Source organism: Protopterus annectens, chromosome 11.part0, assembly GCF_019279795.1.
Source record: "Protopterus annectens isolate FY-2018-M chromosome 11.part0, PAN1.0, whole genome shotgun sequence".
Taxonomy (NCBI): Eukaryota; Metazoa; Chordata; order Ceratodontiformes; family Protopteridae; genus Protopterus; species Protopterus annectens.
In genome coordinates this window covers 1,125,309,991-1,125,336,338 of record NC_056745.1, presented here as the reverse complement: position 1 = coordinate 1,125,336,338, position 26,348 = coordinate 1,125,309,991, and the positions used below count along the sequence as shown (strand labels likewise).

At 40.0% G+C, this 26,348-nt stretch overlaps 1 protein-coding gene across 1 annotated transcript in view; it reads left to right on the top strand.

The window, feature by feature from the left end:
* SLC37A3 (solute carrier family 37 member 3) overlaps positions 1-26,348 on the top strand; it is a 737,607-nt gene that overhangs the window by 646,850 nt on the left and 64,409 nt on the right. The window contains exons 13-14 of the mRNA XM_044088481.1: positions 15,782-15,829; positions 20,336-20,487. Of these exons, the coding sequence (XP_043944416.1) occupies positions 15,782-15,829; positions 20,336-20,487 (200 nt within the window). The remainder of the gene's footprint in view (positions 1-15,781; positions 15,830-20,335; positions 20,488-26,348) is intronic.

The following is a 26,348-nucleotide window of genomic DNA, read 5'->3' as shown; positions in this document are numbered from 1 at the left end:
AGCAATAATCCTGGGTTGGGGCTGTCTAAATGTTAAGTTCTCTGGCAACCACTCTAGTCTTGTAACACTGGTCATGTCACTTAACAGAACTTTTGATCACAGTGTAGATTCTGGATACAAGGACCCTGCAGGTTGCTGTCCTGAAGAGCCTTCTTTATAAGGGATCCAGCAGAGTGCATTATCATTGTATCACTGCAGGTGTTTGTTTCTGTTTATCATTTTTTGATTGAGGTAATTGTTTGTATGTATTAATTTATCTGTTAGTAATCTGTTGACTGTGGTAATATACTGACGCCATAGACCGTTATCAGATGTAGACCAGGTGAAAAACAGGATTGCATACTAATACAGTTGTCTTCTGTAACATTGTAATTTAAACCTGATCATAAGGTCCTTTAGACATATTGTAAGCTAGTCATTTTATAAAAAATATTGTGGAGCTCAAGACATCTGATATATTTCTGCTGTTTATCTCTAGAGGGTATAAAGGAGCTGGGGATAATAAATTCTATGTGGCAGCACTTGGGTTTTGAAATATCCTTTCTTCTGATAGTAGAAAAGTTACTTTAGGGAAGTTACTTGTTTTGCTTTTATGTCCTGAATTAAGCAGCAGCAGCATCACCAGCTTTTACAAAAGTAGGTACATGTAGCCTGTGAATAATCAGTCTTCACCACTCATCCATGCAGCTCTGCCAGCTGAATCCTATTCATAACTTGTCTTCTGAATACTTTACCTTTTATGTAGTTGACGTAAGTCTGTGCAAGACCGCTGTAACCTGATCACATAATGTCTCTCTCCACTACATATGTGTTGTTATATGAACTGCAACTGTTTCTATGGCCTGATTTGTTTTAATCTAAAAATTTGTATACTGTTTGTGCTTGTATTTTTGCAGAGACAGCTGCACATCAGTAAAACTTTGAAATTTCAAATCTGCAGAGCATTTCTTGTTTTCATTTTGCTTTTATGATGAACCTGACTAACTAGTGCTGTCTAATGTGTATTTTAAATATTTGGTACTTTTTCCAATGTACTTAGACTGTAAGTTTCTACATTGTGTTATGTCCAATGTTTCCTTTTAAGCATGTGGCTTTGGTGCAGTGGATCCTACATCATAAACGAAATGCAGAAAATAAATACAATATTGTGCATCTGAGTTGAAGGGTAGAGTTTCAAATCTTTTGAGAACAAGCTGTTAAGTTTCGCTCTGTTCTCATCTTTCTGTCTCTCTCTGTATTGGAGGCATTTGTGGGTCTGTATTCCCTTCAGTGCTGCCTACCTTTTGCAGAAGGGTACCACGTTGCTTCATCATTTGGTATTTTTCAGCTTTAACAGACAAGGAGAATTCACTGTTATTATGCAAAGATGACAAGAGTTTGTGTCTGAGCCATTGGGCAGTTGCATGAGTTTGAGGCGTCTGACTTCCTGGGTGTACATAATTCTATCGTAGACAAGTGAGCTATGTCTAGGCTATACACATGGACTCCGATATACTGGACAAAGTTGCCTAAAAAATACTTTTAACTGTGGGAAAACTAGAAAAAGGCTTACTTTTTCCAACCATAGGTTTAAAACTTGAGAGTTTGTGCTGTCTAAGGCTAGACCCTAATGCTTTCTGGTTAGATATGTTTTAATACTTTGTTGGTAGAACAGGATCATTTTTGCCTTCCATTCAGTTCTTTTTATCTGGAGTGTGCTTCTTAAAGTGCAGAAAGAAAAGCCTACATTTAATTTACCCTTGCTACAAAAATTGCTAACATGTTTGGCCAGCCAAGGGGAGACATCAGTCATCCTGAATTTCAGTCTTTCAGATTCCTGAGCTCAGAGTTGAGTTTGATGATATCACAGAGGTGTTGCAGGCCATTGTATCTAGTTTAATGAATTTGTTGTGCAATGTGTTATTTTCACATAGCAAAGAAAATGTCTGGTGCATCAGACTGTGCCACTGCAAAGGAAGAACATCATCTAACTCATACGTCCTTTGATGAGTCATTCAGGAAAAAAGCTTACTGTATTGAATCCATTACAGTATATATGGTCCCAGTGACAGTAACACAATTCCATGTTGACACAATTGCAAGAGTAGAATTTTAAGGCTATGAATTTCATCAGGATGCTATGGTTAATATGCCTTTTCAGTATTACATAGAAAGTGAGAATAATACATCCGGATTGACAAATTGGGGTGTTGGTCCATTATTGAAGTGTGTGAGTGATGTAGTTATAGAGTTCATGTTTCTCAGCCTTCCTGGGGAAGCACACAGAGTGCTGTAAAACAGATTTAATCTGATAGTGGAGCCTCTGCTTCATGAAGAGCTGTGTAGATTCTATCCTAATCTAAGAACAGTGGTTCAGCACTTTGTGCTGCACAGATATTGGAGGGGTTTGGGGCACTTTATAATGTGGTTAATGTATGTTTTTGAGACCCTGGAGAAGGCATGTAAACATTCTTGTAGGAAGCACTGCAACATTAAAAAAGTTCCAGAGCCACTGATGCATATCTGTTTAGTTCCCTGTGTTTGTAGACTGTCTTTATGTACATTCTCACTGCCAAGTCCGTATGATCATGATAAATGTAGGTATCAAACAAGTGATTCTTCTCTCCATTCCTGTTCATAATATTCATACAGCAGTTATCAAAGCACATTTAGGATTTAGATTATATCTGCTTGAAGATGTGAGAGTTGTGTCTTTGTTATTTGCAGTGTTGTGTTAGCCTTAAGTGACTGTGGTCTCTGGGATGCACCATTGTGGTTCACTGTCGAATGTGGAGTACTTGAGATGAAATCCGCAGAAGTCATGGTTCTCACCCAGATGCCTAAGGCAGATGATTTTTAAGTATCTTTGGAGTCTGGTTTACTAGTGGGGCTTGGGGGATTCACCATCAGACATACACATTGATAGCAGTACTGGACAATGGTACTTAGTACTAAAGCAAGAGTTGGATTATGTTATGCACTCAGTTTATTGTAAAGTCTACATGTCCACCTTCACCTGTAATCTTGAGCTTGCTTTGAATGATGACTGAAAGGATGAGGTAATGAATACAAACTACAGAATGAGGTTCCTTCACAAGTTACTAGAGCCATTATCCATAGTAGAGTGGGAGTTGAAGAATCCTAGAGGATATCTGAGAAGAACCACTGCTTCTCCAAAATGAGAAGAGGCAGATGAGGTGGTCTGGTACATTTTATGAATGTTTTCTGGCTCCCAACTGTGAATGTGTACTATACATAACCCACTGGAATGCGGCCCAAGATAGACCCAGGACATATTGGAGAGGTTATTTATATCATCTTGACTGTCAGCAGCTGGTGATCCCTCTGGATGTGCTTCGGATTAGGACTTCTGGTCTGCTGTTCTAAGTTTTTCATCAGGATCTTTAAAAGTGCAAGTGATTTTGAAAATGCATGGATAGATTACAGGAAGATAAGTGTACTTGCATGTTAATTTCATTGTAATAACTGAGTAGATTCTACTAGGGTCATGACTGATTTTCAGTGAATACCCTTGGTAGTGCTTTTTGTTTTGTTTTGTTTTTTTTTTTTTTTATATTGACTTACATTTTTTGCCCAAACACAGGAAAATTCTTCTACTTTTATTTGGTCAAGTGTTGTAAGATATTTGACTGACCAGCTCAGACATGTGGGACTGATGTTTACTGTTTCATTTGAAAACTAGCAGGTCAAGAGTGCTGCATCATTGTCAGTGCAGTACAGTAATATTATTATGGGAACATGAATCAAAAGCACTCTTGTGGAGTTATAACCCACAGTTTCTGAGATCAGAAATGAGCATTCAGCTGGCTAAGCTAGTGATACTTCAAAATGATAGATATAATGTTATAATGAAGCTGTTTAATGGATATGCTAGATGGTAGCTGCTGCAGAGTAAACGGTCTACTTTTAAGAAAGTAAACTCTGGCAATGTAGTTTATTATTACTGTAAAGCATCTAAATCTACCATGAATTTTCATTGTATGGATTTCAAAGAAGTGTGTTATTCGACAACTGTTTCTGTCTATTTTATAGTGGTATTACCTGTTTTTCCTGTTTTTATAAGCTTTAATTGTTGGTTGCACTTCTTAGTTTAAGTTTGCTTAAAAGTTAAACTACAGGCTAATACACTCAAGTGTACTAGCTTTTGATAGCATTTAATCGAAAAGCAAAGCATTTATTGTGTTTTCTGTTCTGTCTGTGAAAAAAACTTGAAAAAAACAAAAAAAATTCTTGTTCTCCTAACTTTCCTGGCTAGTTTGTTCCAGTGATCAGATTTTGCTGATCCCTGGGCTTTGTCTTGGTTCCTGTACTTCTCCATTTTCTTTGTTTGGTCAGGGGGAAGTTTCTTTACCCACCAGTGGGAGTGGGGAGTACTGAGCTGCCTGTTTGTCCTCAGAGGAGTGGTTTAAGACAGTAACTTTTAGTTCAGTGGCCATTTTGGGTCATTTCCTGCCTTTTCCAGCCCCCTGCTATAAAGCACGCTTTAGCGTGGAGTTGCCACTAGAGCAGCATCGGGCAGCGCCGGTTTAACAAGGTTAAACTTTTTCTGGCTACATAAAGTCTGTTCTTCATTTTTTCCCTTAGAACTGCTCTACTAGTAACCTAAACAGTATATCCCTTGACTAAAAAGCGCAACACTTGTTCCTAAAAGTTTTTTTTTTTTCTCAAAAAAAAAAGCTCAGCACTTGTCACTTCTATATTATACAAAGTCCCTCACTTGCGAAACCCCCCCAGGAGTACCCACTTCCTTACTAAGTCCTCTCTTATTCAGTCTCATACCTAACTTCTTAATTTTTCTAGCATGTCGAAGGGCCAGATGCTGGCGTCCTCTCCTGCCCAGTTGGTGAATCTGGGAATATTGAGGCAATGTTACAATTGCCTCATGTACACAGACAACCCTCTCCTCCTCCCACATAACACAAATACTTGCGAGAGATGCAGCTATTTAGCCAAACTGGAGGCTGAGCTCTCTCAACTCAGGACTGGCAAGACCAGACAGGAGGAGAAGGCAACTACACACACCACAAAACCAGCCTCACATAATGCTACCACACCACTGAATCAAACACATAAACACACAAAGACATACTCGGAGGCTCTGAGTAAGAATTTACCTAAACAGCAGAGGCCTCCAAAGCAGACACCCAAACAACTGCTACCTCAAGACACCCCACAAGCAACACACAAACCACAAAATCAGTGTGCAAAGCAGTCACAGACCTTAAGGCCAAATACAACACCAAACATACTTGTCATAGGTGACTCCATCGTCAGACACACTGACGTCCCACTCACCAGGCTGAACAAGGAGAGGGTCACAGTAAGCTGCCTATCGGGCGCTAGAATCCGCCACATAACACAAGCACTCTGGTCACTCCATGGTAAGTACAAATATGACACAGTCATTGTCCATGCTGGTGTGAACGACCTGAGACGTACCTCCCTGGACTACATGAAAAGAGACATAGAGGAGCTCTCTGATTATGTAGCCCAGGCAGGTATGACCCTGACCCTGAGCAGTATCCTTCCTTCACCAAGAATGATGCCACAATATAGAGACAAGATGATCAGCTTTAACAATTGGCTTAATGTCTGGTGTCATTCAAAGGGGATCCAGTGTCTGTCTGCCTGGGATGACATGCTTGACAAGCCACGCTGCTTCAAGGGACGGCTTGCACCTGTCACCCTGGGATTCGGATATTGGCTAAGGCTCTTGCCACCCCATAGTGCCTTTTTAGGCAAGGCTCAAATTCTAAACCTACCACCCTAGAAAACAAAATGGGAAGAAACTGAGGGTAATGCTGCTCAATGCCAGAAGTCTAAATCTCAAAATGCATGCACTCTAGGCCCTTCTCAGTATGGAGAACATCAATGTCTGTGCTGTAACTGAAACCTGGTTCAAGGCTCCTGAGAGCACCCCGGCACTATAAGGTTTTACCTCATATCATGCGTTCCGGCCCCAAAACCCGGACCACACCACAAAAGGAGGGGGTGTATCCATATTCATGAAGGATAACCACACCTCCAGGTTGGTGGCAACGCTCGAAGCTTCGGAAACCATCCAGGTGCAACTATAACCATAGGCAAAACTGCTCTACAAATTGTAGCATGCTACAGGCCACCCTCTCAAACTCAGAAACCCCACACAGCCTTCCTGAAGACACTGGAGGGTATAACTGTATCTCCAAACACCATCATATTGGGTGACTTCAACTACCCGAATATAGACTGGGAACATTACTCAAGCCCTAACTTTCTAGCCCAACGGTTCCTGGAGTTCATAAATTCAAATGCCATGGAACAGCTAGTCACTGTTCCCACGAGAGGAGAAAATATACTAGATCTCATCACAAACATGGGGACAAAATGCTCCACACCGGAAGTATATCCCTCATTGGTGAGATCTGATCATAAACTAATCTCCCTGGAAATCCACATCCCGCCCCACCCCAAACAAAAAAGACCACAGTGAAGAACTTCTCTAAAGCAAACTTCACACTACTCAAGACTGTTGTGGTATCCTTCAAGGCCCCTGAGCCAGTGGAAACCACAACCCAAGCTGCAGAAGCCCTTACAAATGCCTTCTATGAACACCTCCAGGACTGCATGGATCAGGCAATCCCAAATAAAACCAAGACTCTTTCCACAAAGGGCAAACGTCCAGTCTGGTGGACCCCAGCCATTAACAAACTTTACAATAAGAGGAGAAAGCTATTACATGATAGAACAAAATCCATAAAAGGGAAGTCACCCCTGATCATTATTAGTAAAAAAATACGAGCACTCATAAAATCAACTAAGGCCAATTTTGAGAGAAAAATTGCCATGGATTCAAAGGACAATCATAAGGCCTTTTTCAGCTATGTTAGGAACCTGGGTGGAAACTCCCAGATATGCTCAGAATTAGTCCAAAATGATACAAAAATCACTGAACCCATAGACATTGCCAACATACTGGCAGACAGGTTCAGTGCAAACTTCACCCCCCTCTCCCCCCTAAAGGAGAGATACATTTCCCAGCGGAGTGTAGCCTCCCAGACATCTCAAATGCATGCAGGTGAAAGCTGCTCTCTCTAAAGCTAAAAACACAGCATCAATGGGACCGGATGGTGTCCCCGGCTGTGTGCTACACGAGCTAAATGAGAAATTAAACCCCCACATAAGGCAGCTGTTTAATCTCAGCCTTACCACAGGATACGTGCTCAAGGAGTGGCGTACGGCAACTGTGGTCCCACTCCACAAAGGCGGTGCCTCTACGGACCCTGGTAATTACCGCCCCATAAGCTTAACAAGTCTAGTCTGCAAAGCTATGGAGAGGATCATAATGGAGCTCATAAACAAAGATATAGGGGACTTGCAGACATTGGACCCGACCCAGTTTGGCTTCGTCAAGGGCAGATCATGCCTTTTGAACTTGGTCGACTTCTTCGAAACAGTCACCAAGGCCATTGATGAGGGAAAGGCAGTCCATACAGCCTACCTTGACCTTGCAAAGGCTTTCGACACAATACCCCACTCGGGTATTGTAGAAAAACTTACCAGCTTAAATGTAAACTCATATGTCACAAGATGGGCTGCAAACTGGCTTAAGGACAGAACCCATAGGGTTAGAGTTGCTGGCGCTATGTCAGACTCCAAGCCGGTCACGAGTGGTGTCCCACAGGGCTCGGTCCTTGGCCCCCTATTGTTCGGCATCTACTTCTCAGAAGTACAGGCCAACATGGAAGGACTTTGGCTGACAAAGTTTGCAGACGACTGCAAACTGGGCGCCATAGTGGAAAGTGCATCGGACACGGATATCCTTCAGAAGAGACTCACGGAAACAGATAGCTGGTGCCAGAGCCATGGCCTGAAGTTAAACGCCAAAAAATGTATAGTCATACCCTTCGGGAAAAACAAGGTAACCCCAAGCTACCATATAGGCGGCAATCCACAATCCACTAAGCACAAAAGAGGTTATCAGGGACCTGGGGACCCAGGTTGACAGTGGCCTTTCTTTTGACACTCACGTTGCTAAAGTGGTTAGAAAGACCTTCTACATTGCCCACCTGATCATGAAGGGATTCACATCCAGATCTAGTGAGGTCATTGTTCCCCTGTACTCTTCACTTATCAGACCAATGATAGAGTACAATGCCCCATTCGGGATGTATCTCACCCGACATCTGCAGCAATTGGAGAGACTCCAAAAGTTCCTCACCAAAAGGATAAAGGGACTCCAGAATATGTCATATGCTGCCAGATTGAAGAAACTCCAGCTCTATTCAGTCGCATACAGTCTGCTCAGAGGTGACATGTGTCTGACATACAGGGCCATGTCCAACCCGAATTGATGGACATGCTCCACCTCAAAAAATCCAAATCCACCAAAACCACTAGAGCAAGTGACTTAAACCTTAGCACGGATATAAATAGGACGTGCTGGAGGGATAGATTTATCACTCAGAGACTCCCTATGCTGTGGAATAAAATCCCGGTCCATGTGAGGCAGAGCACCTCGCTGGCTCTGTTCAAGAGAAATCTTGACCTGTGGATGGGAGATCGTAGGTTTACCCCGGGAATCATCTCTGTGTCACTGCTGGACAGAGGCACAACAAACTAATGGGCACAGTATTTTTTCATATAAGGGGTGGCGTAAGCCACAAAACTGTGGGCTAGGCTTATAAATGCCTTTGGGCAGATAGCCTAGTATAAACCTATGAACCTATAAAAGGTGTATGTCTACTCATGGCACTTCTCAAAGAGGGGCACAGGTGCCTCTTTATTAGGAATGTATGTTAGATGAGGCAAGTCTTCAGTAATCATCAGTTAAGGAGGCATGGGACACTACCATGCTTGTAGAATAGATGGTAGAAGGCCCTTTCCATTGAAAATAAGAATTTATATATATATATATATATATATATATATATATATATATATATATATATATATATATATATAGATGGTAGAAAACCCTTTCCATTGAAAATAAGAATATATATATATATATATATGTGTGTGTGTGTGTGTCCATTCATCCATCCACAGCCTCTTTTTTCCATTTTTGCATATGGGGTCAGGGTGTCACTTCAGCAGTGACAATCATCTAGAGCCAAGGTTTACACCACTGGGTGACTAGCCCTGCTGCACTAGTTTATACAGACCTCACTCGCACGCACACTCACACCTGTGGCCAATTTTGTGTCTCCAATTCATCTACTGCATGTCTTTTGGAATGTGGGCAGAAACTGGAGCACCCGGAAGAAACCCACACAAACACAGAGAGGACAATCACACTTCACACAGAAGGTACCCCAGCCGAGAATCGAACCTGGGTACCTGTTGCTATGAAGTGACAGCAGTATCTTGCTTGTATCTTACTATCCATGTCCATAAACAAGAGCTTCCAGTTTTTCAGTTTTTATATCATCCTTTCCTTAGTATCTTGCCACATATCCTTAACTGTGGTGACAGAAGCCTTTTTAATCCATACTCCTAAATACTTCATCTTACTGTGCCTCCATAAATATGGAATTGCTTAAATTCATGTATGGGTACGTAATTTACAGCTATAGCCTTTGTTTTCATTAATTTAATTTTGTAAATCCAAAAAGACTTGAAACCGTCTCAGAAGGTTCTACAAATCTGAGATGTCTTTTTCTGGATTAATCAAGTACAAAATAATATCTGCAAATGAAGCCAACTTTTCTTGATTTCCATGCCCAGTGTATCCTTACAGTTCTGAATCGATTATTTTCTTTGCTAATGGCTCTAAATGTAAAGCAAATAAAGAGAAAGGAGGACACCCTTGCCTGGTACCTCTGTTCAAGTACAGCTTATCAGAGAAGAACTCTCATACTTTAATTCTTGACTCCAGTCCTTCATATATCTCCTAATTAACCTTATTATTGTATCAGGGAATGCAGATGTTTCCATTACCTTATTTATAAAATCCTAGCTTACTCTGTCGAATGCTTTTTCTGCAGCAAGATCCATCAACACCAGTGGTATTTTATTACATTCTGCTCCACTCTGGATCATCAGTATTTTATTAATGTTGTCAAATATTTACCTCCTTTCCACAAAACTACATTGATCCATATCTACCAACTGTGACAACACATTTGTCATTCTTTTAGCTAGTGCAGACATGAACACTTTAGAATCATGGTTTAAAATTAAAATGGGTCTGCACAAAGCTGGGTCTGATGGGGTCTTTACCACAGCTTTCTTATAAGAAGTCGGTGCTACCACTCCTTTTAAAATATTGTTAAACAAAATCTTCCAGATTTGTATCACTTTATTCCTTCCTAACTTTCAAACTTCCACAGGAATACCATCTCCTCCTGGAGACTTTCCAGAAGATGGATTACACATGACCATTTTTATTGCATTCCCTACTGTCTTAACTGTTAAGTTTCATCTGTGACTAACCTTGGCATAATTAAGTCTTCCATAAATTGTTCCATTTGTTCTCACTCTTGATTTCCACGTCTCTCCTTTATTCAGTTTTTCATAAAATGTCCAAAATATCTCTTAAACCTCTACAGGGTCTTTGGTTATTTTTCTTGGTATAGTGTCCATATGTTTGGTGACAACCCTTTATATTTTCAGCTGTCTACGTCATTGTGCTAAAAGTTTTTGTGCTCTTGGAGTTATCAGAAATAGTTGCTTAACAGCAATCTTTTTTAATTCATTATCCAGATGCTCCCTTATTTTCTGTCTAGCACTCTGCATTTCCACCTCTTCATGTTCTGTCAAATTCTATTTATTCTGCAATATCTTTGTCAGGCCCTCTAAGTAATTTCTATTACTTTTTAACCTCATCTCTTTCTGTTTTATTTCTATACTATTTTTAAACTTTAATTTCATTTTACTCAACTTACTAGCTGTAACTTTCGGAGTACTTTTCTGTCTTCCCTAATAACTCCTGGATAATTTCCCTATCCCATTCCTTAAATTCCTCTCTTTTTAACAGGTGGGTTTGGAAAGCACCACTGTCTCATCTTTATTTCGTTCATTTTTGTCTTAGTTAGTTATTGATGCATGATCTGAAACAGTTATTGGATGTATATCAGTGTTCTCAGTTAAATGCACATGTTCCTGTGAAATATAATTAATTTCTGGTCTAGCCCAGATATTATACCTTGGGGAATAATATATAGATTCTCTGAGTTCCTATTACTGAATTCACATCTTTCATACCAAATATTTTCATAAAGTTTCTCTTCAGAAAACTACCATCTTTTGTTATTAACATTTTCCCTTCTAGGCCCCCCCCCAAGATACATCCTCATTGTTGCAAATCAAATTCCTGTCCCCGCATAGTTTTACCTGCATTTTATTTGCTTATTTATTTTATTTATTTTAGTTTGGTGACCAGGGAAGTCCACTGGACCATGAATTGTCCGTTTTCAGTGGAGGCCCGGGGAGAAAAGCTCCAAAGAAAAAAAATGTACAGAAATTATATTTTGCAAGGTAAACAAATCGTAGAGAAATGTACAGTAAGTTATCGAAGTCATTGGATATATATAGTCATTGCACATATAGCCATTGCACATAATTATTGAGAAATAAATACATTAAATATAAAACATATAGTCATTTCACACAGAAAAACAAATATACAGTTCACTTGAAACAGTGCTACATCAATAGTAGGGAGTATATCTGTCCCTAGTATAGCAATGCAAAACGTCATGTCAAACATGTGAAAATTAATATCAAGATTCAGATTAAAAATAAATAAATGTCAGCATTAGAGGTTGAGCAGCTTAAGTAACTATTTGATCAGCCAGACTTGGTTTTTGTAATCTAAAATATCACACATTAAACAAAAATTTAAGCTTTAAAAGCATGTTGTATATCCCTTCAGGAGAGGAAAAACAAGAGGAGGACAATCACAGGATGAAGGAAATATGTCAGTGTATCATTCCATCTTGAGGATTTTGAAAGGTCTGACATAAAACATTATTCCATCCAACCAGTTTTGTGTGTGTGTGTTCTATACATATATTCAGAAAATAAGGGAGACATGAATAATATGCATGCGTTTGGAAAGATTCCTGTTGAGTTATTTTTAATACTAACTTTAGAGTACAATACTTTTGGCATGACTTGAGCAACATAAAGTAGAATGGGTTGTTGCCAAATTTAGGGAGCCTGTAACAAGAAAAATAACCAGAGCTCATAGAGGTATTAGAGTTTTGTGGAAATTTTATGAAAGTCTGTATAAAGCAGAGAAGTGGGGAAATCAAGAAAAAAGCACAAATGGAGTTGTGTGGAAAACCTAAAATTCCTAAGGTTAGAGGTATATGAAGCTCAACAACTAATAGTTAAGATTGGAAGAGATGAGGTAAACATGGTGGAGTATTACTCATCTGCACAAACGTCTCCAGGAGTAGATGGTATTTTGGCATAGGTTTGGAATCTAGGACAGAAGAAAGTAATAAAGATTTGGAAGATTTTGTTTAACAATATTGTAAAAGGAGGGTGGCACCAATATCCTGGAAAAAAAAAAACTAAAACTGTGGTGGCTTGTAATACATAAAGAAGGAAGACCCATCTGGCCTACTTCAATTTTAAACCATGTTTATAAAATCTTTGTATGTAATGGCTAAAAGAAGGGCAGAGGTGATGCCAAAATAAATAGATATGGACCAGTGTGGTTTTGTGGAGTGGAGGCAAACCTTTGACAACATTAATAGAACAATGATGATCCAGAGGGAAGCAGAACGTAAGAAAATGCCACTGTTATTGGCGGGTCTTGATGTAGAGAAGGCATTCGACAAGAGTAACCTTGGATTTTATGAGTAGGGCAGTGGAAGTATTTGTATTTCCTGATGCAATAATAAGGTTAATTAGAAGGATATATGAGGGATCAGAGGCAAACATCAAAGTGGGCGGGTTACTCTCTAAGTTGTGTCTTATCAGAGTAAACAAGCACAGCTGTCTTTCCCCTTTGTTGTTTGCGCTATATTTAATAATATTGACAAAGAAAATAAGGGGCTCAGAAATTTAAGGATATAATTGGTATCGTGTTCAAGAAAAGTTGGCTTTACACAGATCAGGCATATTTTTAACAACCAGAGGGGAAGAAGTTGTGGACAGTAATTAATAAAGAGTTGAATGATTGTGTTTGGGGAGGGTAAGAGTCAAGTAGGATAAGCTAATCCTCCCTATAGAACAAGGAGGTTTAGGATTTGAAGGGATATTTTAGAGCTACACAGTTAAGGTTCTTGTATTATAACACAAGCAAAAATCTACAATTCAAAGTAGAAAGGGATGATGATGAGGCAAGGGGTAATTCAAGAAATAAAGAAAATGAGATTTTGAATACAGATCCTTAAGGAGACTAACAAGTCATACAGAATATTATATTCATAAAATAGCAGAACATATGCTAAGAACTAAGCCAACACAGGACTAGAGAAACTAAATTCTGCCAATAGGGGTGACTACAGTTAAGGGTACAGAAAGTAGACAAGGGGGTTGGAATTTACTGGAACGTGAAGGCAAAGGAACCAGTATATTTGGAACAGATAATTAGAGAAGGAAAGATAATAGAATGGGAAATGGCCAAGAAGACATTTGGATTGTAGGCCAGTGATTGCCTTCCCTATCAGGAATTTTGTCAAAGAGAAAAGGGATAGGGGAATCCTAAATGAAAGACCTGCACTGGTTGTGTTTTAACTAAATTTAGAAGAGAAGCTGCTGTTTAAAAAGGGATAATTAGTAGGGTGTATAAAATATTATATGATAACTATAGGAAGCAATGAGAAGAGATCAGAAAAGATTCTGAAGAACAATTAAATGTGCAATTCACAAAGAAAATGTGGGAGGAAATATGTATGGCTACTAAATGTGCAACAAATTATAGAAGATTTAGGTTTTTTTTCCTGGAAATGTTTGCTTAGATACTTTTATACCCCAGGCAGACTTCAAAGAATTTTTCCTCTAGTAGATGGCAGAAGTTGAAGGTGTGTTGGAGAAGAAAGAGGTGGCTGAGAAACAAATGTTTTGGAAGTGTAATGAGTTGGCAGACATTAAAAATTCCCTACAGAGTGGTTTCTCAGGAATACTGGGTAAACAAATGGATGTAACTAGGGAAATTGTTTTTATTTATTTATTTATTTTACATTTGTTGACCAGGATAGTCCGACTGGATACATGTCCATTTTCAGCGGAGGCCCGGGGAGAAAAGCTCCAAGATGACACACATTGAACATTTAGTAAATTCTAGTTTCAAGTGGGATTACAGTCATAAGCAATACCAGCATTTAGTACATATAGTACTAACTTATTATAAAACACTTTACAAAACATAGCATTATTATTATTTTTTTTGAGCTGGAATACAGGATCTGAATTGCGTAGATATAGTAACATCTTGATAGGTTTTAATTCTAGTAGCTGTCAAAAAGGAATTACTAGAAAATGGAAATCAAAATCTAAATCAACTATAATTGAAGTAGTGAATAGTGTAACAGACATTTTGGGTGGGAGGTTGGCATAATGGTTAAGGTACTTACCTTAAAGACACAAGGTGCAGGGTTTGATTCTCACATGGGGTAATTGGCTAGGCTTAAAATGGCCCACAAGGACAGTTAGCCTAGTACTAATCTATGAACCTACAAAAGATCAGGAAGTAGAATCTGTAGAAAAGGGTAGGAATAAGTTACATATTAAAAATGGAAATTGTGTGAACGATACATGCAGAAAAATGTTTTGGAGGAATGAGGTTTATGAAAATGCAAAACTGAATAATTTATGTAATGTTGCTTAGTTTATATGATATGTAACAGATGTGAAGTATAATTTTTGTAAACTTGAATGTGTTATGGTTTGATGACTTTTTATATAAATGCAAGTTTACCAGTGTCACAAATAATTCAATAAAGGTGTTAATCTCAATTTTACCTGCGTTGTTTTAGTTTTTAGAGGAATCAGAATCCATGGTCCAGAGGCACCCATTAATACTTGCACTTTTCTAGGTTTTGCTTGAAAATTTTATGCTGATTTACTTGGCTTGCTGAGCTTTGAAGTAAAATTCAGAGCTTGATTTCATTAGGATTGGCAGGAGCAGATGTTGCTGTGATTGGCTGCTCTTTTTTTTCTTTTCTTTCCATTCACCCGTGTTCTTTGTAGAGCAGTACGTCACAGTCTTTTCATGCCCCCTGTATATTGATATTCTAGGATGTGATGCCAAATATCATGCAGACCTTGTGAGCATTGCTGCTAAGGTCTGTACTGTGTCATCACCTCTTGAATGGCAGTAGACCATTATTGTTTATGGACAGCAGAAGAGTTACCAAAGTTACAAAGCTTGTGTATTCATGTATCAGACTTCTTTAGCCACACAGTATCCATATTGTTACTAAAAGTTCAGAGTACAACCATTTTCTCTGTAGAAGTATGGGATTTAGCCTTTCTGTTGCTGTTCATTCTGACTGTTCTATGGATTGGCTTGTGCAGGGGAGGGGCAGTGGTTTGTCAGTAAGAATGGTTCAATTCTTTACTCTTTCCTTTGTATGGCAGTAGGTGGAAAGTTCAGTTCCTCTTCTGTCCTGACTCTGTTCATGCTTTGCAGGTTCAGGAGTCAAATCCAGTGATATTGGGTAGACAGTTGTCAGTTCAAGTACATAAAAAGGGTGTTGTAGGTCATGCCTGAAAACAAGCATTTTAATGTATTTATATAATAGCTGTGACAGAGCATTTGTGAGCATTGATGTTTAGTCTTGGTACTGTCATCAAAAAGTTATGACATGCTTCTAATTTCTTGTTTATATTTCTTCCACAGATTCTCCAAATGACAAAGTGATAAATGCTGTCATAATGGCTGTAACAGGTACAGTACACATTATTTAGAAAGTAATATGTTAATAGGTTGTCATTTGACTAATGGATGAGTAAATGAGCAAATTCACCCCAAGGTTAGCACCGTTGTCCTTCATGGGTTATTTGTACACAAAATATAAGGGCTAAGAACTACCATAGGAATGTAAGGCTAGGTTTCATAAGGCCCTCACAGATCAGTAGCCCTAGGAAAGCATAATTTATTTGCACTATTTGAGTATGGGCTGGCTGAGGTGGCAGGTGAAAACCTATGAGTGACACTCGCAATAATTCAGGACATTCCAAGTACTTTACATTTTGTGTAACAGTAACACATTGAGTATTGTGGACAAATTTATATGCAAAAAAATAGAATATGAACAACTTCCCTGTTGCATAGCAAAAGATCAGAAAGCTTTGAACCTTTTCTGTAAGTTACAGATTACTAAGCGGTGATGTTATATTGATATAGAAATTCTTGAAAAAACAAGCTATTGACATCCAGTCTTATCACTTGTGAAAGACAAAAGGAACAATAATCTTGTCGATTTACCCGATGTCCTTCTATTCTAATATTGCCTATTCTTTACATGGGGGAATCCTCCACCAAAGGTCACCCAACGTCCAGCCAGTATACAAGAGCTTTTAATGTACTGCTAGTATGTAAGACATTGCACAAATGGCTTAGGCGTACATCAGCCATAAAAGCAACATCCGCACGTACAATCTTCAGAACTTTTGTGACGCAGTGTGAATGCCATCTTTGATTGTCAGATCTGTTCACCCGAGTCATTTCCTGATGGTCCAGTTTTCACATAAGTGCCCCATTGATGGTTTTCCATTTTTCTCTTGATAGTGCTTTCTATTATGAGGATTTTATGTCATCCAGGAAAGTCAAGTGCCAATGTTAGAGACGGATTCCAGGCAAGGATAGACGTGAGCTGTCTCTTTTGTTTGGGCCCTATGCACAACCACAAATCCTGCTCTATTTGCCAGGCCTTTGTCCCCAAGATCCTGTTTGGCCATCTTTCATCCCTTAAGATTTACTTAGAAAATCAGCAATCGAAGTATTTAACTATGGACATTATGGAAGATACCTCTGGGACGTCTGTTAAGCCTGAGTTGAAGAGGGAAGGCCAAGAAGCCAGGGCCTGGATATTCAGCTCTGCCTCCTAACTCTGAGGTCTCTCTGAAGGTTGAGGAAGACCTGGAGATTCATACAGAGGTTGGTTTGGGTTCTTCGGTGGGTACCACATTGGATGCCTATCAATGAATCAGCTTTAGGCATGTCCTTGGAGGCAATGCAGATGTCTGCATTGGACTGTCAGGGGAACCAAGGTTTGTTATTTTGGAAGGCCCTAGGGGTATTCCTCAAATTATAGTTAGGATATTCCAACTAATATTATTCAGTGCAGGCCTACATCGGGTCCCTCCACTTTTCACCAGGCAGATGTGTAGTTAAAAAAGAAGCAGAAAACCAAGCACATTTCTGCACCTAAACTTCCCAATCCGATTAGGAAACTTTTTCTCAAGGCTTGCTTAATGCATGCATGGCTCTTAAGCCTCCTTCAGCTGATCCTGTTTCTTCCCCACTCAAGAGAGTTAGGATATTGGAATCTTCTGAGGATGAATCCTTGGCCTACTCCTCTCAAGTTTTTTCCTTCCTTGAATATGCTTCCCAGAGGAATAGTCCAATTGCACAGATTCTCCAGTTGAAGAGATCACTTTGGAGAAACCATAGCTAAAATGAAGGAATTTTTAACTGGGACTGCTGTCATTTTTCTGATGTGCAGAAAAGATATTATGATCTTTTATAAATTGACTCTCCTTCCTCTTCTGCTGTACCTCCAGTCTTACCAACCTTTTTGGATGCATATTTTTCAGGATCTAAGACCCTAGACTAATAGGCCACTGCACCTAAAAGGCCTGATCACTTTTATAAGGTGCCAGATGAGTGTAAATTTCTTTATAGATGCCCTTCAGCAGATCATGTGGTGGTTTCCATTGCTTCTAACAAAACTTACAGATTGCTACCATCCACCAAGCTTCTTCCTTCTCATAAGGAGAGAAAAGCTATGGAAAGAACAGGGAAAAAGGGTCTATACATCTGCCACATTAGCTTTCCGTGCTGTAAATTACCAAACCCATATGACCAGATATGCTTTGGCTCTTCTTTCTCAAGCCACTCAAGCATTTTCTCACCTCCCAGACTCTAGTGTTAAAACTCAGGTGATGTCTCTTTTAGGAGCTTCTTCTCAGGTAGCATGCCACTCCATAAAATGCAGCTATGATGCAACAGAAGCATTTTCTAGAGCAGCTGCATCTGAATTTGTTCTTGGGAGGTATTCCTGGTTGAGGCATCATCCACTTCCAGATGATATCAAAACAAAATTAATGGATGCTCCTTTAGACAATAGTGCTTTGTTTGGGGCTTCTGCTGCAGATTTGTTTAAATCATTGCAGGAGAAAGGTAAGGAACTACTGGGCTTAAAACATATTTTTGTTCACCTGTTCCCAAATTTCAGAGGAATTATCCTTCAAAGATTTCTTTTGTTAGAAAACAAACTCACCTTCCCACTTAAAAACAAAAAGGTAGGTAGAAGAGCTCCTCAGTGCAAGTCCTCTCAACCAGTTCCTACCCAGAAGCCAGCCCTTTCCGGACAAGCAGGTAGTCTGTGACTACCACAATCATCTCAGTCTTTTTCTTTCTCTATGCCTCTCCCTGTCTCTTTCAGTTTGGGAAACTGTTACTCAAGACTCATGGGTTCTGTCTGTTATCAAGCAAGGGGTACTTCATGGTCTGGAAAACTCTTCCTCCATTCATGGGCATTCCACAACCACCGCAAGACCAACTGCACCTGTTTCCTCAGCTGCTTCAGGAATTGCTACATCATGGAACAATCATGTGGATGTTCCTTTGGCTTTTTCCTGCGTATTAGTTGCTCAGTAATGGTTTGGCTTACTCCTTAGTGAAAGTCCATTTGTCAGCCATTTCTGCCTGTCTGCCTTTATCTTCCCCTTTGGCTTCTAGGTTAGAGGTTAAACACTTTCTCAAAGGCGTCCTTCACATTAAACCTCCCAGGAAACCTATTCCTCCTTGGGATTTTTGTTCTGGAAAAGTTGACTGTGGCTCCATTTGAGCCTGCAGCTGCAGCTTCTTTGTGACACTGTACTTGGAAAACTGTTCTGCTACTTGCTTTGACTCCTGCCAGAAGAGTATCTGAGCTTCAGGCTTTAATGGCTCCCCCACCTTTTTTGATTTTCCATAAGGACAGGCTCTCTTTACGTACTTAACTGTTCCTTTATGCCCAAGGTTGTGAATAAGTTGTCTCTTAACCAATCTATTTGTTTTCCCACCTTTTTTCCTTCTCCACAGTCCTCTAGTGAGAGGATTTTACACACCTTAGATGTGCATAAACAACTCAAATTTTATTTGGATAAAACTAAGGCTATCAAGAAATGTGATCAGCTTTTTGTTTTGTTTTTTTCCATCCCAGGGCTCTGGGATTGCCTGTTTCCAAGCAGAATATCTCCTCTTGGATTTCGAAGGCGGTTTCCTTTTCTTATGTTTTCCTTGAGAAGAGCCTCCCTTTTCCTGTTAAGGACTGTGGCTTCTTCGGGTGCTTTTTTTCGGAATTTGGATACTAATACCATTTGAGAAGTAGCTACTTGGTCCTTCTATACCCTCACCAGGCATTACAGATTGAATGCCATCTCCAGATCTAGAGCTGGTTTTGCTAGCGCTATGCTTCATGGCATTCTAGAGAGCTCTTCTGGTCATTCCTCCTCCCAGGTTTCCTCCTAAACTTTGGTACTCTCCCTCATGTAAAGAATATTGCACATTAAAGTAGAAGTACATAGAATAGTTGTGTAAAATCTTACCATAGCCACAGATGTACTTCTCTTTTATGTTGCAATATTCTATCCTCCCTCCTTCCCCCTGTTGTCTGCTTTTGTTCTGGATGTTTGATAACCTTGTTTCCTTAGATTGGCGTTCCTCCTGGGGCATTCAGTTCTGAGGATTGTATGTATGGACGTTGCTTTTATGGCCAACGTACTCCTAAGCCATTCATGTGACATCTCATGTTCTAGCAGTGCTTTAAAGCTGTTGTATACTGGCCAGACTTCGGGTCGCTTTTGGGGGAGGGTTCCTCCATGTAAAGAATACTGCAACATAGAAGAGAAGGACATCTATGATTATGGTAAGATTTTACACAACTGTTCATTAACAAATCTCTTAGACCAGTAGTTTGAAATATCAGGCAAGTAAGATCTGGAACAGATTCCTTTTAAGACAGGCAAACACACTGCATAATTTTAAGGATCATTAGATACCCAAGTTGAGAATTATGTAATTGAGGTATGTGCCCCTGGCATAAACTCCTAGGTCTGGGACTTTGAGTTTGTTGTAGTTGCTACACAGAAGATTGAACCCTCTGACAGATGCACTACTGTAAGACTAAGTATTTGTTCCTTGTGTTAGTAGGGAAGATGCCAATACTGCTATTTTTAATTTTAGGCTTCTTTATCGGTGGACCATCCAACATGATAAGTTCTGCAATTTCCGCTGACCTTGGGCGTCAGGAGCATATCAGAGGAAGCAAGGAGGCTCTAGCAACAGTCACTGGAATCGTTGATGGAACAGGAAGTGTTGGAGCTGCAGTTGGACAGGTACTTACTTGTGTATTTGTGGAAAATGTTTTTATCAGAAGGCCAGAAAATTGCAAAAACATAGTTAAACTTGATGGATACTGATGTTGGTTCTGGCAAAGGTATCTTGCTAGCAGTACATAAACGATGCCGTGATACTTGGCAAATAAAAAACATCACCAAAACAAGGAACACCAACCATTGTCCTCTGTGGTTGTGCCTAATATTTTGCTGTAAACTACCTTAGCTAATTCTGCAGAAAATTTTGTAGGACAAATCATGTCAGTTGCCATTTAAAAAAGAAATATCAGTGCATGATTCAACATTCTTGTCCCCCACCCTCATCCTTAGTCTGTCCTTGGAATTTTTTGAGATGCTTAATATGGTTATGGTTTTAACTGGATATCTGTTTGTAACAGCTAGTTTGTCAAAACACAGAAATTAAGTGTGGCAGAATTTAATAAGATTTGATAAAAGGACTTTTAATGTACTCAGAAGTTTGAGAGCATCAAAATTCTGTTTGTTAGAGCTGTGCAGTGGGGTACAGCCACCTGCATGGGAAGTGGTCATGAGGTTATGCTACCTTTCATTTGAAGTAAATTTAGTTTGTTTAGTTTGATGAGTCAGGATTTAGCAAGAGGTGTAGCAGGCAGTATCCTTAGGTTTCAGGGCCCAGGGCAGACCAAGAATATGTAGCAGTTTAATGTAGAAGTCTAAGATTCTGAGTTACTAAAGGGCTTCATCCTGAAGTCTTCCGTTTGAGTTCCATGGTCTTCATCTGTCTTTGGTATGACTGGCCAAGTCACAGAATCAGACTGCGCTCAGGGGGTCCACTTTAGTATATTAGTATTTTGGAGTGTTAAAATGCACACGGCCAAGTCCATATGATCAACATTCTAAAGCATTAAATAGTTTGTACTGGGATCACAGTACAGTAGGGATTGGGGAATTTGTCCTTTTTCCCACTTTAGTGTGAGCTATCTGTTGGTATATATAATTAGCAGGGGATGTGGAGGTTGCAGGACATCCCCCCTTGCAGAAACACATCTTTTTGTGTACTTTTGTTGTTTTTGATGTAAAGTCAATCTTATCCATATGTGTTCGACATTCTGGATCATTGCTGAAACAACTTGGATCTCTATCAGGTCACACATGAAAAGTGACAGTTGTATTTAGTGGGCTTATCCAGTTAACAGAGAAATAGCAATCTCTTTCTCATCTTGACCGGGAATGCTTGGGGAATCCTGCAAGATGAGTTTGAAGAATGCTGCTGAGAATAGCAAAGTCTTGTTGTCACCTGCACAAGTGATTTAGCAAATAGATTGATGGAAACAAATGTAAACGTTTTAAATTGGAGATGTGTTAAGCTCCAAAATCATTAATAATAAATGCCCGTTTTCAAGAAATGCAAGATGTACTGATAGTTTGCAGGTACCTTTCTAGGAGTCTGATGTAGTCAGCAGGGAGACGCTTGCTGTGTGGTTTTAATTTGACCAACAAACTGCTAGAGATTGATAACGACACTAGAAGCTCACAAAGGTGGAAGGTATGCCCATTGTGGAGGGAAGTGTGTATCTGTCTGTGCTGTTGAACTGACTGGCTTGAGTTGTGCCTAGAGACAGTGAAAGTACCTTGGATTATCCTGACTTGTCCTGTTAATAAATGACATGATCTTTCTTCTCCCAAAGTAAGGAAGAAATTTGTGATGATATTGAGCATCAAACAGCACAACTGGCCCAATGTGTTCATAGAAGGTTTCTAGGCTAACATCCCTAGAGCCCTTACAAGCCCAGCACTATATATCCCAAGTTGTCCTAATTGTCGGTGGTTAGGTGAGTAAAATTTGCAGAGGTAAGGGTCTGTGGTAGTTAATAATGAATTTCTGTGTCCAGGAGGGACATGGACACCACCCCAGGAATGAATTTGCAGTCACCCATCCATTGATCTAGGTTACATTTGAGGAGAGTCGGGGATGAGCTCTGTTTCACCTGAATTGAAGGTTGTTCAAGAGATGTGGCAGTCTGGGAGATGTATCTATCTCTCCAGCATGACCTGTTCATGTCAGAGACTAGGTTATGATCCCTGGAGTGAGTAGCCCTCATGCAGTTTGATTTACGAATGTGTAGCATTTCCATCAGGGCTGGGTCAGACACTGCCCTGTAGGCCTGGCACAGGTCACCACCTAGCAACCTGTAGGAGACAGAATACAGTGACAGGGCTTTCAGTTTTTCTGTTTTAGACTTTTGTGTAACCTGTAATTTTTTGATGAGAAACCTCTGTGGTTTCTCCAGTTGTTGTCGGTGTCTGGTGAGGTACATGGAAAAGGGAGCATTGCATTCAGTTAATGGTCTGATGAGGGCAGAGTATCATGGAATTATAACATCCTTAGATCTAGATGTGATGCCTTTACTTATAAGGTGTGCCACATATAAGGATTTCATTACTACTGTGGATATGTGGTGGTCAAAGTTCTGGTTGATGTCAATCTGAGTACCCAGACTATGTGCCACTGGGTCTACACTTAGGGTTAGAGTATGCTGTCTATAATGTAATTAGCAGGTGTGTCCACTTTCCCAAAGGGAATAATAATGCATTTTTTTGCATTTGGCTTTAATCCGTGGCTTTGGCAATAATCATTTTTGTGTGTTAACCCTGTCTGCAGAAATGGAAGTTGGAGTGGAGGTAGGGAGTAGAGGAGTAGAGAGTAATAATTTAGATAATTTAGTCAGGTGTGCTGCAGGAACAGAGCCAGTGGTTTTGGAAGTATAGTTTAATTTTCTGTTTGAAAAGAGGCAAAGATGAAGTCAGAGTTATGTCGGTAGGAAGAAGATTCCAGTTCCTACCTATAGTATTAGTGAAAAGACAGTCACCGGCAAAGTTGTTTGACTTGATTGCTTTGGTCATTAGTTTATGAGCTAAGCATTACCACCTTCCACTTTACTCTAAATCTAGGGCTGGATTTGCAGCTCAGCTCATAAACTAATGACTTTAAACCAAACTATTCATTTGCCTACTTTTTATGCAAACCCCCAAAATAAAGGGGAAAAGATTTTGCACACTTTGGATATTCACAGACAGTTGCGATATTATTTGAGCAGAACTAAAGGGTTCAGGCAGTCTCAGCAGTTGTTTGTTTCTTTTGCTTTGGGTTCTCAGGGCAAACCTGTTTCAAAACAAACTATTTCTAAGTGGATTGGTTTTTGTATTGCTTTCTGTTATTCCCATCATGGTAAGGAGATTCCAGCTGGGATTAGGCCTCATTCCACTAGGGCTACTGCCACTTCTACAGCTTTTAAGGGGTGGCTACTAAAGATATTTTGGAAGCAGCTACTTGGAGTTCAGTGCATACTTTCTCTAAGCATTACCACCTTCCACTTTACTCTAAATCTAGGGCTGGATTTGCAACTGCAATTTTACAAGGCATGTTGGCAGCTCCTAATGCTTTATAGTTTTGCCATCCTCCTTACTTCTGCTTTGGGATTCTACCCATATGTAAGGACTGCAGCAATGTGAGATGAAGAACATAGTACAGTTTTGTACCTACCATAAATGTAGATGTTGAAGATCCACATTGCTGCAGTCAACCCTCCCTCCTTCCCCTCTGTTGTTGAAGGTGGTGGTGGTGTGGTTTGTGTTGTACATTTTGTAAATATGGTTAGTGCACGGGTGGTTGGTTGGGTTTTGCTGGTTTTTGGCTTTGGCCTGTCTTGTTAGGGCCTTCTGACATCTGGGGCAAGAAAAGACTGAGGAAATGATGTCGATCATGCGCTTTTGTACCCTGACGTCCTGATGTCAGTTTTAAGCGCCTTGACCGACGTCAGCCTAATACTTTGGTATTCGGGCCGACCGAGGACAGCGGACTACCCATATGTAAGGACTGCAGCAATGTGAATCTTCGAACATCTACATTTATGGTAGGTACAAAACTGTACTTTTGTTATTTTGGAAGGCCCTAGGGGTATTCCTCAAATTATAGTTAGGATATTCCAACTAATATTATTGAGTGCAGGCCTACATCGGGTCCCTCCACTTTTCACCAGGCAGATGTGTGGTTAAAAAAGAAGCAGAAAACCAAGCACATTTCTGCACCTAAACTTCCCAATCCGATTAGGAAACTTTTTCTCAAGGCTTGCTTAATGCATGCATGGCTCTTAAGCCTCCTTCAGCTGATCCTGTTTCTTCCCCACTCAAGAGAGTTAGGATATTGGAATCTTCTGAGGATGAATCCTTGGCCTACTCCTCTCAAGTTTTTTCCTTCCTTGAATATGCTTCCCAGAGGAATAGTCCAATTGCACAGATTCTCCAGTTGAAGAGATCACTTTTGGAGAAACCATAGCTAAAATGAAGGAATTTTTTAACTGGGACTGCTGTCATTTTTCTGATGTGCAGAAAAGATATTATGATCTTTTATAAATTGACTCTCCTTCCTCTTCTGCTGTACCTCCAGTCTTACCAACCTTTTTGGATGCATATTTTTCAGGATCTAAGACCCTAGACTAATAGGCCACTGCACCTAAAAGGCCTGATCACTTTTATAAGGTGCCAGATGAGTGTAAATTTCTTTATAGATGCCCTTCAGCAGATCATGTGGTGGTTTCCATTGCTTCTAACAAAACTTCCAGATTGCTACCATCCACCAAGCTTCTCCCTTCTAATAAGGAGAGAAAAGCTATGGAAAGAACAGGGAAAAAGGGTCTATACATCTGCCACATTAGCTTTCCGTGCTGTAAATTACCAAACCCATATGACCAGATATGCTTTGGCTCTTCTTTCTCAAGTCACTCAAGCAGTTTCTTACCTCCCAGACTGTGATGTTAAAACTCATGTAATGTCTCTTTTAGGAGCTTCTCAGCTAGCATGCCACTCCATAAAATGCAGCTATGATGCAACAGAAGCATCTTCTAGAGCAGCTGCATCTGGATCTGTTTTTAGGTGGTATCCCTGGTTGAGACTTCAACCACTTCCAGATGATATCAAAACAAAATTAATGGATGCTCCTTTAGACAATAGTCCTTTGTTTGGGGTTGCAGCTGCAGATTTGTTTAAATCATTGCCGGAGAAAGGTAGGGAATTACAGGACTTGAAACATATTTTTGTTCACCTGTTCCCAAATTTCAGAGGAATTATCCTTCAAAGATTTCTTTTGTTAGAAAACAAACTCACCTTCCCACTTAAAAACAAAAAGGTAGGTAGAAGAGCTCCTCAGTGCAAGTCCTCTCAACCAGTTCCTACCCAGAAGCCAGCCCTTTCCGGACAAGCAGGTAGTCTGTGACTACCACAATCATCTCAGTCTTTTTCTTTCTCTACGTCTCTCCCTGTCTCTTTCAGTTTGGGAAACTGTTACTCAAGACTCATGGGTTCTGTCTGTTATCAAGCAAGAGGTACTTCATGGTCTGGAAAACTCTTCCTCCATTCATGGGCATTCCACAACCACCGCAAGACCAACTGCACCTGTTTCCTCAGCTGCTTCAGGAATTGCTACATCATGGAACAATCATGTGGATGTTCCTTTGGCTCTTTCCTGTGTGTTAGTTGCTCAGTAATGGTTTGGCTTACTCCTTAGTGAAAGTCCATTTGTCAGCCATTTCTGCCTGTCTGCCTTTATCTTCCCCTTTGGCTTCTAGGTTAGAGGTTAAACACTTTCTCAAAGGCGTCCTTCACATTAAACCTCCCAGGAAACCTATTCCTCCGTGGGATTTTTGTTCTGGAAAAGTTGACTGTGGCTCCATTTGAGCCTGCAGCTGCAGCTTCTTTGTGACACTGTACTTGGAAAACTGTTCTGCTACTTGCTTTGACTCCTGCCAGAAGGGTATCTGAGCTTCAAGCTTTAATGGCTCCCCCACCTTTTTTGATTTTCCATAAGGACAGGCTCTCTTTACGTA